The sequence below is a fragment of the Macaca nemestrina genome, chromosome 1 (assembly GCF_043159975.1).
Source record: "Macaca nemestrina isolate mMacNem1 chromosome 1, mMacNem.hap1, whole genome shotgun sequence".
Lineage (NCBI taxonomy): Eukaryota > Metazoa > Chordata > Mammalia > Primates > Cercopithecidae > Macaca > Macaca nemestrina.
Window position 1 is genome coordinate 55,332,731 of NC_092125.1, and position 18,828 is coordinate 55,351,558.

The following is an 18,828-nucleotide window of genomic DNA, read 5'->3' on the forward strand; positions in this document are numbered from 1 at the left end:
ATGAATGCGAAAATAGAAAATAAAATACTGAATTTTCTCACTTATAAGTAGGAGCTAAACATTAAGCATACAAGGACATAAATATGGGAATAATAGACACTGTGGACTACTTGGGGTGGAGGGGCATGGGATAAAAGTTACCTATTGGGTACTATACTTACTACCTAGGTGATGGGATCCTTACTCCAGTCCTCAGTATCACGGAATATTCCCATGTAACAAACCTGCACATGTACTCCCTGTATCTAAAAAAAAGTTAAGAAACAAAACCTCTCTGTTCTACTATTTATCATCTACAAAACAGGAATAATGATAGGTTGTACATTGTAAGATTATTATGAAGATTAAATGAACTAATCTATATAAAAAAAAATTTTAAAAAGTGCTGGTAAACAGTTTGAACTTAATAAATGTTACCTATATTCGTGAATGTCATTTTTACTATAATGATACTGATGATGCTTTAGCATATCTTTTTGTAAAAGAGAGAGAATAATAAGATTTATTTCTTAGTTGTGTCATGAGGATTAAAATTAAAAATGTCTAGTTTAATAGGTCCTTGATAAATATGAACTGTTATGATAATAGTGATTACTACTAAAAATCATTCCCTATATATGTTTAGCATTTCACAATATAACAAATGCTTTTATGTAAACAAATAAATAAAAAAAATTTATAAACATATAAAATATGTGTGTTTTTGTGTATATATAGGATTTACAGTATCTACATATATGTATATATGTGGGTATATATACATACATTTATATATGCAGGTATATAAAAATATACAGTATATATGTTTATACACAAATGTGTATATATATATGTTGTATGTATATACTGTAAATCATATATACACAGATATACACACAATGACACACATATTTTATATGTTTATACTCACATATATTCATCAGTGTGAGTATGTATATTTATATAAATAATTCACAATTGCACAAGAGATGAACAGGCCAGATTGTTCTATTCCTATGTATTATTCACATTTCATAGTTTGTTCATTAGACTACTGTGGTCTTCTACAGAAGATCTTTGAATTTAACTGTCTTACTATGTCTTTGCTCACACACACACACACACACGCACACAGAGTTTCTGGTTGGTATATGGACTAACATAACACCTTCTGTTTAATTGATTCTGCATTCTTTTCTCCTTTCGTTTCTTCTGTTGCTGTCCTACTTCCATAAGTATAACACTGGAATCCACATATTTAGAGAAATTTACGGCTGGGCGTGGTGGCTCACGCCTGTAATCCCAGCACTTTGGGAGGCCGAGGCAGGCAAATCATGAGGTCAGGAGATCGAGACCATCCTGGCTAACACAGCGAAACCCTGTCTCTACTAAAAATACAAAAAATTAGCCGGGCGTGGTGGCAGGCGCCTGTCATCCCAGCTATATGGGGCGCTGAGGCAGTAGAATGGCATGAACCCGGGAGGCGGAGCTTGCAGTGAACCGAGATCGTGCTGCTGCACTCTAGCCTGGGCAACACGGCAGGACTACGAGACTCCGTCTCAAAAACAAACAAACAAACAAAAAAACTAGAAATTACAAGAAAAATAATGTGCATGCATAAGCCAATGTAAAATCAAGACCCCATACATTTATAAATTCAGATCAAATTTTGGAAACAATTTTCTCAGAAAAGAGACTGTAAAGCAGATGAATTATATCTACAAAAACAATTCTTTTTGGTGCTCTTATTTTGTAGTATGACACAGAACAAATTCTTTATTGACAAAATATTGATGTAAATCCATGCAAATTATTGAAGACTTCTCCTTAAGGAACTATATATACTATCAATATGTTAGTCCTCCGAATAGTCTTAATGTCAGACATTCTGATAATCAGTGTCAACAAGGCTAGAGTAGAATCATAGTGAGTTGGTATTACATTGTTTAACTCCAATTAGTATAGACTTGTCTGCCTTCATCAAACATATTTAAGCAACTTTATAAGCCAGGCTCTGTGATGGGCAGAGGAACTACAAGAAAGAATAAGGTACTTTCTCTACCCTACAGGGCACATATTCCAGTTGGGAAATCGGAAGTGAGAGGGAATAGAAGTGAATGTATAATTAATTGATCTTCCTGGAAGTGTCACGCTCTATGCTAGAAGCATTTTACTAACTTTTTATTTTGTTCAGAGACCAACTTAGAAAACTTTTTGCTATCCTTATTCTATATTTGGTGAAACTAAGGCTAAAGTAAATAAAGCAACTTGTCTATAGTTATGTGACTAGTGATGGAAAGAGAGCCTGATATAGAGGAAAGAGTATGAACTTTGGAGTCAGATAATCCAGGATAATAATTACATTTCTGCTTCTTAATAAAGGGTGTATTACACTCAATGATATGGTTTGGCTGTGTCTCCACCCAAATCTCATCTTGAATTGTAGTTCCCATAATCCCCACGTGTCGTGGGAAGGAGCCAGTGGGAGGTAATTGAATCATACGGGGCCAGTTACCTGCATGCTGCTGTTCTCATGAAAGGGAATGAGTTCTCAGGAGATCTGACGATTTTATAAGGAGCTCTTCCCCCTTTTGTTTGGCACTTCTTGCTGATGCCATGTGAAGAAGGACATGTTTGTTTCCCCTTCTGCCACGACTATAAGTTTCCCAAGGCCTCCCCAGGCATGCAGAACTGTGAGACAATTAAACCTCTCTCCTTTAGAAATTACCCAGTCTCGGGGATGTCTTTATTAGCAGTGTGAGAACAGACTAATATACTCAGTAAATCTTTTCCCCTCTGTAAGAGGTTCATATTGATGTTACTTTAGAGTTTTCCATGCCAATTACTTAAGAAAATATATATACACCACCTGACACCTCAATAGATGGCAGCTGGATAAATTACAACAATTATGTATGTTACATATAATGTAAATATGTGTACATGTGCTTATATTTATACACATGCATATATTAAAACTATATTAATAAATATACATTTACATGAGAATTCAGAAACAAAAATTATATCTACTTCCATGACTTTCTGCTAAAATCTTATAAGAGATAACTTCAAGTTTTAGAACTTGAAAAAAAATTTTCTTCATGCACCTGTTTCTTCCTCTCAATCAGGTCTTCAAAAACAATTTAAATAAACTCCCTCTGTTGCCTCTTCACTGTTTCTGGTGCCCTTGGGCTCCTCAGCACTGTGTAAACATCTCTAGGACTTCCTACCTTATCTTATTTATTTGTATCCCTCTCTCTCTCCCAAGAGAGGATAAGCTTTCAAAGCACCGAGGCCATGTCTTACTAAAATGTGCTTAGGTATAATTTTTCTTGTATTAACCCTGATTAAGATTTGCTAATGAGAACACTTGGACACAGCAAGGGGAACATCACACACCGGGGCCTGTCGTGGGGTTGGGGGAGCGGGGAGGGTTAGCATTAGGAGATATACCTAATGTAAATGACAAGTTAATGGGTGCAGCACACCAACATGGCACATGTATACATATGTAACAAACCTGCACATTGTGCACAGGTACCCTAGAACTTAAAGTATAATAAAAAAAAAAAGTAAAATAAAAAAAAATTTGCTAAGGTTCTTGGATCTATAAGTTGACATCTTCCACCAAATTTGGGAAATATTTGACCATTATTAATTCAAAATATTTTTCCTCCCTGTTCTTTTTCTCCTCTCCCTCTGGTACTGTAATTATATGGGAACCTACTTGGAATTATCCCACAGATCACTGCAGCTCTCTGCAGTTTTTTGAAATATTTTTTCTTTCCATTCTTCAGATTATGTAATTTGTGTTAATTGTCTTCAGATATGTGAATATTTCCTTCTCTGGTTCCAATGTACTCTTCAGCCCATCAAGAATATTCTTCATTTCAGATATTTTACTTTTCAATTCTGAAATTCTCATTAGGTCTTTCTTATAGTTTTCATTTCTCTGCAAAGTTTTCTCATTGTTAATCATATTTATTCTTTTATTTAAGTCCTTGAAAAATATTAAGTTCTTGCATGCTAATTTCAATAGTTATGTCATTTCAGTATTTATTTATATTGACTTTTTTCTTGTTTATAGGTTATACTTTTCTGCTTCTCAGATGTAATTTTTATTGTATATTGGACATTCAGGTGTTCCTGATTATGTTAGCTTCCTTTAAATGATTTGGAATTTTGTTCTGGCAGGCAGCTAAAATATGTTTTTTCCCTGTAAATCTTTTTTTTTTTTTTTTTTTTTTTTTTTTTGAGACGGAGTCTTGCTCTGTCGCCCGGGCTGGAGTGCAGTGGCCAGATCTCAGCTCACTGCAAGCTCCGCCTCCCGGGTTCACACCATTCTCCTGCCTCAGCCTCCCGTGTAGCTGGGACTACAGGCGCCCGCCACCACGCCCAGCTAGTTTTTTGTATTTTTTAGTAGAGACGGGGTTTCACCGTGTTAGCCAGGATGGTCTCGATCTCCTGACCTCGTGATCCGCCCATCTCGGCCTCCCAAAGTGCTGGGATTACAGGCTTGAGCCACCGCGCCCGGCCCTTCCCTGTAAATCTTGATTTTATTCTTTGAATGCTTTTATTTTGTTTTTGAATGTATGGCATCTTTCTCTCTGTGTAGTGTAGTCTTTACTCCTAAAGAAAGGCCTTTCTGGTTTCTCAATGCTTGAGATGTTTAGTGTCATGTCTCTCCATACTGGCTGAGCTGGAACTCCAACTCTCTAATTTTTGACATTTTTGTTTATCTCTCAATCTCTCAGCAGATGATATCTGCGAGGCCCCTCAAAGACCCATGATGATTAATGAGTCTTTCGAGCCCATCCTCTGAGTGGCTGTTTCTTCTCTGGTGCTCTGGCCTATACACTCTAATTGCTACTGCTGCCTATGACTCTGACCTCATCCTCTTCAGCTCAGAAACATTGCTGCTCATCTCATTGTACTCTGCCCACAGCACAAAAGCAATTCCAAATCCAAATCCCAGGAGATTGCTGTTGTATTCATGTGTGTTTCACGTCTAGCAAAAATCATAGTTCTGCACTAACAGTGCTCAGTTCCCAAAAATAGAAACCTCATTTGTTTCCTACCTTTTTTTTAGTTGTTTACATCAGGAGGGCAAGTCTTGTACTAGCTACCCTGTCATTCCATCGCAATGGCCAAACTAGTTTGGTTTCACAGAAAGGCATTAAATATTTCCTGTGTGTCTTTGTGTTAAGCACTATTTTACACATATGAACTATTTATTATCTCATCATAACAAATTTTGGAAAAGCTTGGGGTTGACTATAAATGCTATGTCAACACAGTTCAGCCAAAGACACAGTTTCAGACAATTTCTTTCACTCAGCTCCAAAGCTGTGCCTGCATAAAACTAAAATAAACAGATGGAAAGCAAAACGTGCTGAGGGGTACAAAAATCCACATGTGTGGAGAAAAGTATCAGAAACGACATCTAATTTTTGCATTCATATAGACTCTCTAAGAGTGAAATTATACTTCATGAATATAAATATCCAAACAAAGTCAACGAACTGAAGCAAAGAAGTGTTTGCATCAACTTCCACATATTTGTTTAGACTTTCCTAAATAATGTGCTTAATTAAAAATAACCTTCAGGTGCAATGAGTTGCGTTGTTCAGTTTATTCAAAGTAACTTGCTCGAATTTGAGTGACTAGATGCATTTTTATTTTTGTTTTGGGTGAATTCAGTATCCTGAAAATGGCCAACACTTAATTGAATAATTTAAATTATTTCTTTTCAAATAAAATGTTTAAAATGTAACAATTGTTTCTTACACTAACATTCTAAAAGGATAATCTTAGAGGTGAATTGAGGTCAATAGCCATGTATAAAGCTTATTCTGACTTCATATTTTTGAAGATTAGCCTTTTATTTACAACAATGTTTTTTCTACTCAGTGCATCATTGCTACAGGTTTTGGTTTAAGAAGTAACCCTAGATATATCTAAAATCTTAACTGGGGTGCAGGGGTTTTAAACATCATTGCCATCATCATTCTTGCATCGTATCTTCATCACATGAGCTTTGGTTCAAAACTCTGATTTTAAACTATTTCAAAGTCAAGATTTTTATATGTGTCTGTTGGAATATAAGAACCAAAGCACCATAAACTCCAACTATAAAATTTGCTTGTTATTAATACACAAAGAAAGTGAATATTAAGAGATGAAGTCTGAGACAAGAAAACAAAAAAAGTAATTATGTTTGGTTTAATTTATACATGCCATTTTTACACAAAATGATGTCAAAATTTAATGTCACATTCAAACTTTAAAATTCATTGAAGCAAACTGTCTCCATTTACAGATGCCATGATATTATATGGAGAATACCCCAATGACGTCACCAAAAAAACATGAAAATTAATAAACAAGCTCAGTAACGTTTCAAGATGTAAAATCAACGTACAAAAATCAGTGATGTTTCTATACACCAATAGTGAATTGTCTGAAAAGAAAGCAAGAAAGCAATTTCACTGACAATAGCTACAAAAAAGAAAAAAAAAATCCCAGAATGCCTAGTAATAAATTTAACAAAGGAGGTGAAAGATCTCTTCAATGAAAACTAAAAAACATTAAGGAAACTGAAGAAGACACATATATCTCATGTTCATGGATCAGAAGAAATAATACTGTTAAAATGTCCATACAACCCAATGTACACCTCTGCAGCTATAGATTCAGTGCCATCTCTATCAAATTACCAATGACAGGTGGGGCGCGGTGGCTCACGCCTGTAATCCCAGCACTTTGGGAGGCCGAGGTGGGTGAATCACCTGAGGTCAGGAGTTCGAGACCAGCCTGACCAACATGGTGAAACCCCATTTCTACTAAAAATACAAAAATTAGCTTGGTATGCTGGCAGGCACCTGTAATCCCAGCTACTGGGGAGGCAGAGGCAGGACAGTCACTTGAACCTGGGAGGCGGAGGTTGCAGTGAGCCGAGATCACACCTTTGCACTCCAGCCTGGGCGACACAGTGAGACTCCTCCTCAAAAAAACAAACAAAACAAAACAAAAAAATAAAAAACAAACAACCAAAAAGAGAACCAATGACAATCTTCCCAAAATGAGAAAGAAAAAAAAAAATCCTAAAATTTGTGTGCAACCACAAAAGGCCCCAAATTACCAAAGCAATCTTGAGCAAAAATAACAAGGTTGGAAACATCACATGACCTGACTTCAAAATATACCAAAAGGCTAGAGTAACCAAAACAGCATGGTAAATGGCATAAAAATAGACACGTAGACTAATGAACTGAATAGAGAGCCCAGAAATAAATCCCTGCATCTACGACCCACTGATTTTTGACAACGGTGCCAAGTATAGACAGTGGGGAAAGGACAGCCTTTTCAATAAATGGAACTGGGTAAACTGCATATCCACATGCAGAACAATGAAACTAGACTCCTATCTCTCACCATCTACAAAAATCAACTCAAAATTGATTAAAGACTTAAACATAAGACCTGAAATGAAACTACTAAAAGAAAACATAGGGGAAAAGCTCTGTGACATTGGTCTAGGTAAGGATTTTTTTTTTTTTTTAAATAAAACCTCAAAAGTCCAAGCAACAAAAGCAAATATAGACAAATAGGATTCCATCAAACTAAAAAGCTTCTGCACAGCAAAAGGAATTATCAATAGGGCAAAGAGGCAACCTATAGAATGAGAGAAAATATTTGAAAACTGTACATCTATTAAGGGGTTAATATCCAAAATATATAAGAAGCTCAACACCAACAACAAAAGTTAAACCCATCAAAAAATGAGCAAAAGACTTGAGTAGATATTTTCCAAAAAAAGACATACAAATGGCCAACAGATATATGAAAAAAAGATGTTCAACATCAGAAATCATCAGGGAAAGGCAAATCAAGATGACAGAAATTTTCACCTCATTCCAATTAGAATGACTACTGTCCAAAAATCAAAAGATAACAAGTGTTGGTGAGGATATGGAAAAAAGAGAAACTTTGCGCTCTGCTGGTGGGAATATAAATGAGTACAGTCATTTTGGAAAATATTAATAGTTTGGAGTTTCCTCAAAAAATAAAAATAGAACTACCATATGATCCAGCAATCCCACTACTGTGTATACATCCAAAGGAAATGAAGTAGATACTTTGAAGAGATATCTGCACTCCTATGTTTACTGTAGTACCATTCACAATAACCAAAATGGAATCAACCTAAGTGCTCATCAATGGATAAATGGATTTAAAAAGTGCTATCACAAGGGAATATTATTCAGTCATAAAACAATAAAATGCTGTCATTTCCAGCAACATGGATGAACCTGGACGACATTATGTTAAGTAAAATAAGTCAGGCACGGGAAGACAGATAGCTCATGATTTCACTCACATGTGGAATCTAAAAAGTAGTTCTCATGGAAGTAGACAGTGGAATAGTACTTGCCAGAAGATGGGGAGGTTAAGGAACAAGGGGGGATAGGAAAGATTGGCCAATGGGTGCAAAGTTACAGTTAAACAGGAGGATAAGTTCTGGTGTTCTGTTGAAAAGGAGGATGACTAGAGTTAACAACAATGTATTGTATGCTTCAAAGAGAAGTTTTTGAATGTTCTCATTATAAGCAAATGATAATCAAAAGTTGACTTTTTAAATATGAGACTGTATTAGGACCTGATAATATCTTCTAATAAATGATTATAGGAAAATCACCTTAATTTACACTAAAAGAGACAATATTAAACAAAGGTATATTATTGGGAAATTCTCTAAAATGCTTAATGATGGCTTTAAAAATGGGATAATTTTGGGAGGCTGAGGTGGGCAGATCACGAGGTCAGGAGTTCAAGAGCAGCCTGGCCAACATAGTGAAACCCTGTCTCTACTAAAAATACAAAAAAAATTAGCCAAGCGTGGCGGCAGGTGCCTGTAGTCCCAGCTACTTGGGAGACTGAGGCAGGAGAATTGCCTGAACCTGGGAGGCGGAGGTTTCAGTGAGCCGAGATCACGCCACTGCACCCCAGGCTGGGTGACAGAGACTCCATCTCAAAAAAAAAAAAAGGAGGGGGAGAATGTTTTTAAAATATTCTCCTGTTTGAAAATATACTTTATTAATACATATGAGTTCAAACAATGGAAATACAGAGATTTGGTCACCAATTTAAAAACTAGTTTGTCTATGTAATTACAATTTGTTTTCTCTCTGAATGTAAACAAAATGTTTAGGATCAGTTTATTGCTTGTAATGTGTCATCATTTCTCTCTTTCTTTTTTTCTCACCCATTTAATTTGTTTACTCTTTTTTCCCCTGTGTTTCCAGCAACATAGGAGGATTTAGAAACAAAACTATCTTGGGCAGGGGGAGATGATGGCAAATGGATGAAAAACTGGCTTCTTGTCTTTTGGTGGTTACTATAGCAATAATCATGATGGGAGATTTTTAGCCGCAAATGGTTTCTATAACAACATGATAGGGTGCTTTAGAAATAGACCTGAGGTAAACAGATTCTTTAAGGGCCTCTTAACCCCTTTTATCCCACAGGATTAGCATCCTCTTGGAGGATGAATATTAGTTGGTTTATTTGATGAAAGGCTTAAAATCTTGCTTTTATTTTGTAAAGATTAAATGGTTAATTATTCTATAAAGACCCGGCCTTAGCCGATCAGCTCTTAGGCTCCTTTACTTCAGGAAATAATTGATAGCATCCTTACTTTATTTCTACACAGGAAATTGAAATAGTCTTAAAGATATGTACTTTATAGTATTCACCAAAAATTGGAAAACCGTAAATAGTCCTCATGAAAAAGTGTGTTCACTCTGATATAGATCACTCAAGGGTTCTTGCTTTACTAATACTTCATATACACTATTATTTCACCTGTTGGGCTCCCTGACAGGTGGAGCTTTTCTTACTCTAACTAATGGAGTCTGAATACTCATCCTTTATTAGGCTATTCAGTGTGCCCCAGAATAGACACGGTCCCTATTTGACTTATAATTCACTAGGTGTTACATGGAGAAGTTTAGTAATTTTTTTGAATTTATTAAATTTTAGTATCATAAAAACTGACATAGAAAAAAAGCAAAGGCCTCCCTTTTGTACACAAGCATCCTTCAAGAGCCCTTAAAAGTGAAAGACCAAGGGGAATTTATGACAGGGATATGGTACAGGAGTAGATGGTGGAAGGCAGAATATAATTTTTCAAGAGAAAGAAAGACGGAAGGCTTAAATTTAGTTAAGTAGTTAAACAGAGGAAGATGGAGATCAAGCTTGCTTGGTTGTGTTTAATAGTGAGTTGTTAATTATCCGATTCTGTATACTATAGAGATATACAATGTTGAGTAGTATATGGGATTTATTTTTAAAACTAAATTATCATATCAAGTAAAACATTCTTATTAAACTATTAATTAAATTAATTGATTTGAAATGGCCATATATGTGCAAGAATGATTTCATTTAAGGTATGATGTCTCATGTATTTTCTACAATAGGAACTATCCTTATACTTTTGTTCTTTTCTATTCAGTTAAACTGTCAATTTAAAATATCAGATATTCTCTTTCAACTCTCAGAAGGATGTCAGGAACCACGCATCTCCTTCCCTCTGATTTCAAACAGTACAAGCTTTCTTATTTCCCTGGTGTTTTGTGCTCTGCAATGAAGCCTCAGAATTCATTACATATCACTTGCCATAGCCTTCTGGGGTAGAGTTTGCCAAATGGATCCCTGGGAGATCAAGACCCATTCTCTATGTGTGCCATGGGGCTGTGCACAAGAGCTGAGGCATGTCTGTATTCACCAAGGCCCTGCTCAGAACAGCATGTGCCAGAACACGCTGGGCAAGGAGCCATTCACAACCTCTTGAAAAATCTTATCCAGACCAAAGGCACAATGACATCGTAGTTGTTGCGCTCATTGCCATGGGGCTTTTAGCTGAATAAAAAGAAAATAAAAAATATATTCATGATGACTTCCAAGTTATCCAGTAACCACAGTAACCTGGGTTTTCCCCAAATTTGATCCACAACTTCAAGTCACCTGACAGAAACAAATCATTCTCTCTTTGTTCAAGCATAGTGAGCCATAGAGTGAGTGAAACAAATTTCCCTGGGATAAAACCAATGAATCAGCAAAGCATGCAATCATCATATATTTATTTTACTATTAGAAGGTGGTATTCAAAATGTTATCAAAACCAAATACATACCTCATACATACAGGCATACTGAAAAGCATATGTTACAGTTCCTGAACTTAAGGAGTTTGTTTGCTAATTGTAAGGACAAGTCTTCATATATGGCATGAAGAACACTTTAGGATGCATATAGATAAGTATTAAATTGTGTCTTAACAATAATAAATTCTGTGGCTGCTCAGGCCAGGAGCTCAAGGAGCATGTAAAAATATGAAGAGGATTAATGGGAAAAGCATGCCTTGCATTGGACTTCTAACAATTTCAATATATATCACAGTTAAACTCTCAGCAAGTATTTCAAGATATTTTTATTCATGGCTACTATGAGAAGAATGTCATAAAGAAGATAATTTAAATTCTGGAGGAATAATGTCTTACTCATAACCACACATTATTTTTCTAGACTTTAGTTCTCTACAAAAATGTGAGAGAACTGTTGAGCGCTGCACTATCCAATACAGTAGCCATTAATCACATAAGGCTTCTGAGCACTTGAAAAGTGACTAGAGTTAAGTGTGCTAGAAGTGTAAAATACACAGAGTATTTCAAAGGCTTAATGTTAAAAAGTGTAAATATTTCATTAATAATTTTTACACTGGCCAGGTATGGTGGCTCACGCCTGTAATCCTAGCACGTTGCAGGGCTGAGGCAGACAGATCACTTGAAGCCAGGAGTTCGAGACAAGCCCCATCTCTACTAAAAATAGAAAAAATTAGCTGGGCAGGGTGGCACATCCCTGGAATCCCAGCTACTTGGGAGGCTGAGGCATGAGAATACCTTGAACCCAGGAGGCAGAGGTTGCAGTGAGCCGAGATCGTGCCACGGCACTCCAGCCTGGGTGACAGAGTGAGACTCTGTCTCACATAATAATAATAATAATTTTTATACAAATTACATATTGAAATATAATGCTTTATACATATTTGGTTAAATATTTAAAATTAATTTACCTGTTTGTTTTTCATTGTTAACATGGTTACGGAAGACTTAACATTCCATATGTAGCTCACATTATACTTCCATTAGACAGCACTGGTATAGATGCTTGCTATTTAAGTGTAGTATGTGGACCAACAGCATCGGTATTACTTAGGAGCTTATCAGAAATGCCAAGTCTGAGGCCCCACTCCCCCTGAATCTGCAAGGTTAACAAGATCCTCAGCAGTTCATATGAACATTAATGTTTAGAAAATGCCGATCTAGATAATGTTTTAGATGTTTCTTTTTATGACTCTGTCTTTTCATTTGGATTTTTTTCACATAAATGTTTTAAACTCTGGGCATCCTGACCTAGCACATATTAGATACACAACCTTGGGGAAGTTATTTGACATTCCTGAAACTCAATTCCATATTTATAAAATGGATGTAATACCTCCAATCTCATAATTTTTCTATAGGGATTAAATGAAACACAAGAGTTATGAAAGGAACCAATAAATTGGAGATATTTTTATAATATCAAAAATAACATTGAAAAATTAGATTATTCTAATCATTTTCATTCTTATATTGAGTGCCAATACTATTTTGATGTACAATGGAATGAACTAGGGTTCAAAGGGCTGTTTTCATTTATTTTACAAATGTCACTTATTTTTTTAACATTGTGTATAATAAAACTTAGCACACTGATAAGTCTCTAGTAGAGATATTAAAACTTTTGGATCTGCTTTTAGAACAAAAGTGTTGTGTAGCTAAATTTTCCTGCACTATCATTGTACAATTGACATTGAAATTATATCTGTTGATCATTGATCGGTTCTTCAAATGGCTTTATGGAGCGGGAAAAAACTTTTTCCTCTTTGTTCAGAACATTTTTAGCTTTACTGTGAGAATTTCAATTTGCTACAGGCAAAGAAACTAGTAAAATATAAGTCTATTCCATAGTAAAAGGGGTCATTCAAAAGCCTGTGGTTATTAAAATATACATAGATTATAATAAGGTCAGTGATTTCAGGCCTGGTTAGCTTTAAATAAATGTAATGTCAAAGGAATATAATTAGATTCTCATTAAAATTTTTCATGATTGACAGTTAGTAAAAATGACCTTCACAACTTACATCATTTAGTCATGTTCTAAGGATGACAAAGGGCAGGGCATCTTCTATGAGGTAAATGTGTATGATTGCAGCCTGAGGCACGTGCATTTGGTCCCTTACCCTACCTAACCCTAATGCCCAAGACCTGATCCAAGCCAGACCCTGTGCTTAGGTGTGTAGGCTGTGTAAAGGAGGACCCACAAGCTCTGATTCTCATGGGGATGCTTTGAGAGAAAAAGAAACCTTTGAACCGGCAGGACTGGATTTCATCTGCGATGATGCTAATGATCAGAAATTATATATAAAAGCAAATAGCAATGTGCCTATCAGATACAGGGGATTTAAAATATGTTAATGGAAAACTTTCCCACTGAGGCCACTGGCCTTCTAAAGAGGAGCTAGTAGTAGAATAGGGATATTGAGATACAGGTGATGCCAATGAATTTTGGCCAAAACCAATCTTCTCACCTGGAGTAAGAAAGTCGTGTTTCAAGGAGTTTGCATGAGTATTAATTGTGGTTGATGATGATGGGAACCTGCCCAGATTATTGGGTATGATTCTCAGAGAACGTGTGCTGGTGATAAACTTGCATTTCTTAGAACGCCCAAAACTCTTTTTCCAATATGATATAGTTTCATTTTCTTGAATTTATTCATTTGTTAAATATGCATTTACTAAGCACCAACTATGTACGTGGTACTCTGCTAGTCAATAGACAAGTAACAAGATATATGTACTTTGGACCCTGCACTGAAAGAAAAAGCAAATAATGTTTTTTAAAAAACTACTTTGTGCTTGATTCTTATAAGGAACTTTATGTATGTTATCACTTTTATTCCTAATAGTAATGAAAACAACAATGATGATTGATAATGCTGACTCTGTGCCAAGCCCTGTTAGGCATTTTATGTTCATTAATTTAACCCTTTATAACAACTGTATGAGATAGGTGCCATTTTTACAAAAATGGAAACTGAGGCACAGGGATATTATCTTGATAAAACTCATAGACTTAGTACGTGGCAGAGCCACGATTTAAACCCAGGCACCAAACTTCATGTGCTTATCCACTATATATATGGCTCCACATCATTTTCTTTAGTAATCAGGACACTGAGGCTCAGTGACAATGTTTTTTCTTAAAGTCACAGGGATGGTAAATACTAGAATCAAAATTTAAATCTCTGTCTACCATAAATATGTCCTCTTCTGACTATATTAAATTGGCCTCAATTTAGTATTTAAGATCACATATACTGTAGGAATACAAAGGAAAAATGGTCTTAAAGGAGCCCATCTACTTCTTATTTTAACTGCTCCATGTGGATTCTATCACACTGTACATCAAAGTAAGTGATTTAACTGATGATTTGTTCTGCTTGATTTTATCAAAAGAGGTCAAAGTAAGAATTTCACAGTAAGGCTTAAATGAGAATTCAGGTTTCCTTGCTCACTCATTCATTATTCAACAAATTTCTATTGACTGTCTTACCATGTGCAAGCCATTCTGGCTATGTGCTGATTAAAGATATACCCCTCCTGCACTGCCTCCCTGCACACCCCAATCCTGGAACTAAATTTCATTCTCTGCAGAAAGCCAGGCTAAAGAGAATTCAGCAAACCACTTTATTCTCATAAATTATCATTCTTAGACCTGGAAATTTTGATAGTTCTGTCTCTAGTAGCATTGTTTATTCCTCCTATTTCATTCTGATTACATTTCATTAGCAAAGCATAGCAAATATTTATTAAATCGTCAGTCTTCTAGGTGAAACAATATAAGACACCATTCATTCGGTTTTTTGGAAATATCAAATTTTGTGTTCACAGTTCCTCTATTCTGCTCTGATTATTTAGGTAAACATAGGCTAAATATAGGTAACTATAGAATTAAAATGTAAAAACTGTGCCTTCACATGTTTAGAAAATTACTCGATTTTTTTCAAGTAATGCCAACCATGTATATTGAAAAAAAATTACTCCATACCACAGGTGACATATTCTCTTCCTATCCCTAGCAGCAACTTCCACAAGTCCCTGTCTGTCTCAACAGTTTGAGGCAAAAAAACACCAGAAATATACATGTTCCAAAACAATGAACAAATTCCCGAATAACTTTATATATATTAGCGAGAATACGTTGAGGAGTGTTTATCTAGCTAAATACGTGGCATATTAAAAATTACTATTTTAACCCAGATATGAGCAATAATAGGAGTTCTATCTACGCCTCCTTCCTTTCCTTCTGCTGACAAAGGATACATTTAACTCTTGATGTTAATATCGTTAAAATGAGATCTAGAGACAGATATAATTAGAGAGCTAGGAAGAGAAATAAGTTAGTAAATCTTAAGAAAAGACTGAGCATACTGATGATAAGAGGATATTTAAATAGAATTTTGAAAAAGATCAAGGATCAATAATCATACATTTAAATATATATATGCGCGCATATACATATGCATAGTTTTACATAAAGAAACCATTAAGGTAAGAACGATGGCTTTGACAGTTAATACTCAAGAAATGTATACTGAGCACTTGTTATAAATAAATAGATATGGAGCACAATGTAAAGATATAGCAGATCCCCTGAACAACTAAGTCATAATCACAACTCTAATTTCATAGCTAGCATTTTGCTGAGCCAAGCATTTAAATGGTACTCGAAATTTATAGAGGCCAGGGACTGTGGCTCAAGCCTGTAATCCTAGCACTTTGGGAGGCCTGGGTGGCTGAGGCGGGCAGATTGCCTGAGCTCAGGAGTTCGAGACCACCCTGGGGGCAACATGGTGAAACCTCCATCTCTACTAAAATACAGAAAATTGCACATTTTTCTTTCTTAAAATAAAATTCCTTCAGTGAAAATAGTGACTTGTACCTTTTTAATTATTTTTATTGCTATGTTTTGCACTTGTTCAGTAAATTTTTATCAAGAACTCAAAACTATTTCTCAACATCTTATAAAAGTAAGAGCTAGCATTTATCAAACACGATGTGTCTGCAAAGCATTTAAATTTAGTGACTTAATTCTTACAAAAAAAAAAAAAAAAAACCAGAAACCGAGGCTGGGAGAGGCAGAGCAGGCCTGGTACCCATCTGTTGCCCCTTTCCACTGCACTATCCTGGCTCACTGGTAAATCTCCTATGATTGCTAAATAGAAAAGTCAATGAAAAGATTGATAATAAAATCCACTGAATACAACTTTCAGATCCTTGATTGATGATTTTAAATTAGAGAATTACCTGTTTCATAGAAAAGTGCAAGGTGCAAGACTTTCAGGGAAGAGCATGTTAATTTCTCTATTTTAAGTAATATTTATTCCAAAATTAAATAAATATTACTTAAAATAGAGAAATTAACATGCTCTTCCCTGAAAGTCTTGCACCTTGCACTGTTTCATTGTTCTAAATAAACATACTCGGTCTCATAATGAAGCTAAATTACCAATGTGGCTGTTTTCCAAGTCAATTTAATTATTAGAAAATACACACACAGATGCATACACACACACACAAGAAATATATTTACTATTATTTGGGTTTTCATCTTCTTTAAAACTGGCCAAACTTCTTTTTACTTCTCAGCAGACAAAAAACCTTTATTTTAGCACTAGAAATACTTAATACAAATATAGAAATAATTGCTTATAGTAACTATATAAAATATTTTCTTGTCTCTTATGCAGAGGTTTTCAAATTGCTGGTCTCAAAGCCCAGCTCCTTGCAGGTGTCTCTAGGGGAGGCAGGAGACTGGTCTGACTGGGCTGCAAGGGACCTTCCCCTGCTTCTTCTGAGCAGATCTACTTTCCAATTGTGTACACTTGACATTTTCCTCATGACATTTTCCTTGAAGGAGTTCTGTTGCTCTTAAAAAGAAAAAAGAAAGGAAAAGAGGGAAAACAAAAAGTCTGAAACTCACTGTGGTAGAATTTCTTGTAATAGCCAGTAGATGGCAAACTTTACTGCAAGGAAACAATTTTGCAGCCTATATAATTTGGTCTGAAAATAGCAATTAAACTCTACATCCAGTAAAATTTACTATCCTGTATGTAAGTCTTCTGTTAAAGCAGGAAACAAAATTCCCTATGGTAATTTCTCTGGGAACTAAATTTCAATTATAATTAAAATAATCCTATAACTTTTTTCTGTGTCCATTTAACTCTTGCTCTGAAGGTATTATCACTATGAAAATTATTGCATTGGTCACTGGAAGTACATACAATGTGCTAGGTATAATAATGAATATGACATAGTTTTTTCATTAGGATGCAGCCAACTATGTATTTTATTAATGAGTTTGGTTGAGGCAGCACAAAGGTCACAATGAAAGATTTTTAACTCTGTCCTCAATTATTTATAAATTTAATCGTGCTTTTTTTATTTCCTTGCAGATTCCTTTTGCAATAAAAACAACACCAGGTGCCTCTCAAATTCTTGCCAAAACAATTCTACATGCAAAGGTTTTTCAAAAGACAATGATTGTTCTTGTTCAGGCACAGCCAATAATGTGGACAAAGACTGTGACAATGTGAAAGACCCTTGCTTCTCCAATCCCTGTCAAGGAAGTGCCACTTGTGTGAACACCCCAGGCGAAAGGAGCTTTCTGTGCAAATGTCCTCCTGGGTACAGTGGGACAATCTGTGAAACTACCATTGGTTCCTGTGGCAAGAACTCCTGCCAACATGGAGGTATTTGCCATCAGGACCCTATTTATCCTGTCTGCATCTGCCCTGCTGGATATGCTGGAAGATTCTGTGAGATAGATCACGATGAGTGTGCTTCCAGCCCTTGCCAAAATGGGGCCGTGTGCCAGGATGGAATTGATGGCTACTCCTGCTTCTGTGTCCCAGGATATCAAGGCAGACACTGCGACTTGGAAGTGGATGAATGTGCTTCAGATCCCTGCAAGAACGAGGCTACGTGCCTCAATGAAATAGGAAGATATACTTGTATCTGTCCCTGCGATTATTCTGGTAAGTGTGATCATATCTGAATCGCAGATGGTGTAATTAGCTCTCTCTAAGTGGCAGAAGCAGAGGTGACATTTTATTTTTCATACAATTGTTTATGAAAACGGCCAAGTTCTTGACAGGAATCAATCACTAGATAGAAACTTCCTAAATTATTGAAAACCCACTGAATGCACTGAATTCTAAGTGGTTGCCTGCTGTCACTGTTGCTGTTTTAAATGGAGCTCTACATGATTTAAAACTGAGATTCAGTCTAGAATGAGTGGGCTCCAGGAGAAGCTCAAGGGCAGTTCAGGTTTCCTCATCAGTGCATGTTCCTTTCATTCCAGTTCAAGCCTGCTTTCTAATCTCCAAAGCCTGGCACTGCAACCTTCTGGGAATGCAGTCTGGAAGTTAAAGGGTTTCTAGTGCTGACTTGAGTATGATCAACAGATCAGTGATAGCAAAGCTGATGGAGCATGGTATATCAGATAAACCATAATTTTTATTAAGGAAAAAAGCCTGTTCTTGTTTTATGTCTTAGAGCAAACAATTCTACCTCATATCTATCTATTCTTTACAATATTTCTGTTGATAGAATTTTATTTTAATAATAGAGTGACAAGTTGACAACTCATCATTACCACGTTACATGCTATTCAGCCT

At 35.8% G+C, this 18,828-nt stretch overlaps 1 protein-coding gene across 7 annotated transcripts in view; it reads left to right on the top strand.

The window, feature by feature from the left end:
• LOC105484660 (crumbs cell polarity complex component 1) overlaps positions 1 to 18,828 on the top strand; it is a 279,683-nt gene that overhangs the window by 106,661 nt on the left and 154,194 nt on the right. For all 7 annotated transcript variants that reach the window (XM_071077580.1, XM_011746497.3, XM_011746496.3 and 4 more), the window contains one exon: positions 17,605 to 18,186. In XM_071077580.1, the coding sequence (XP_070933681.1) occupies positions 17,605 to 18,186 (582 nt within the window). The remainder of the gene's footprint in view (positions 1 to 17,604; positions 18,187 to 18,828) is intronic.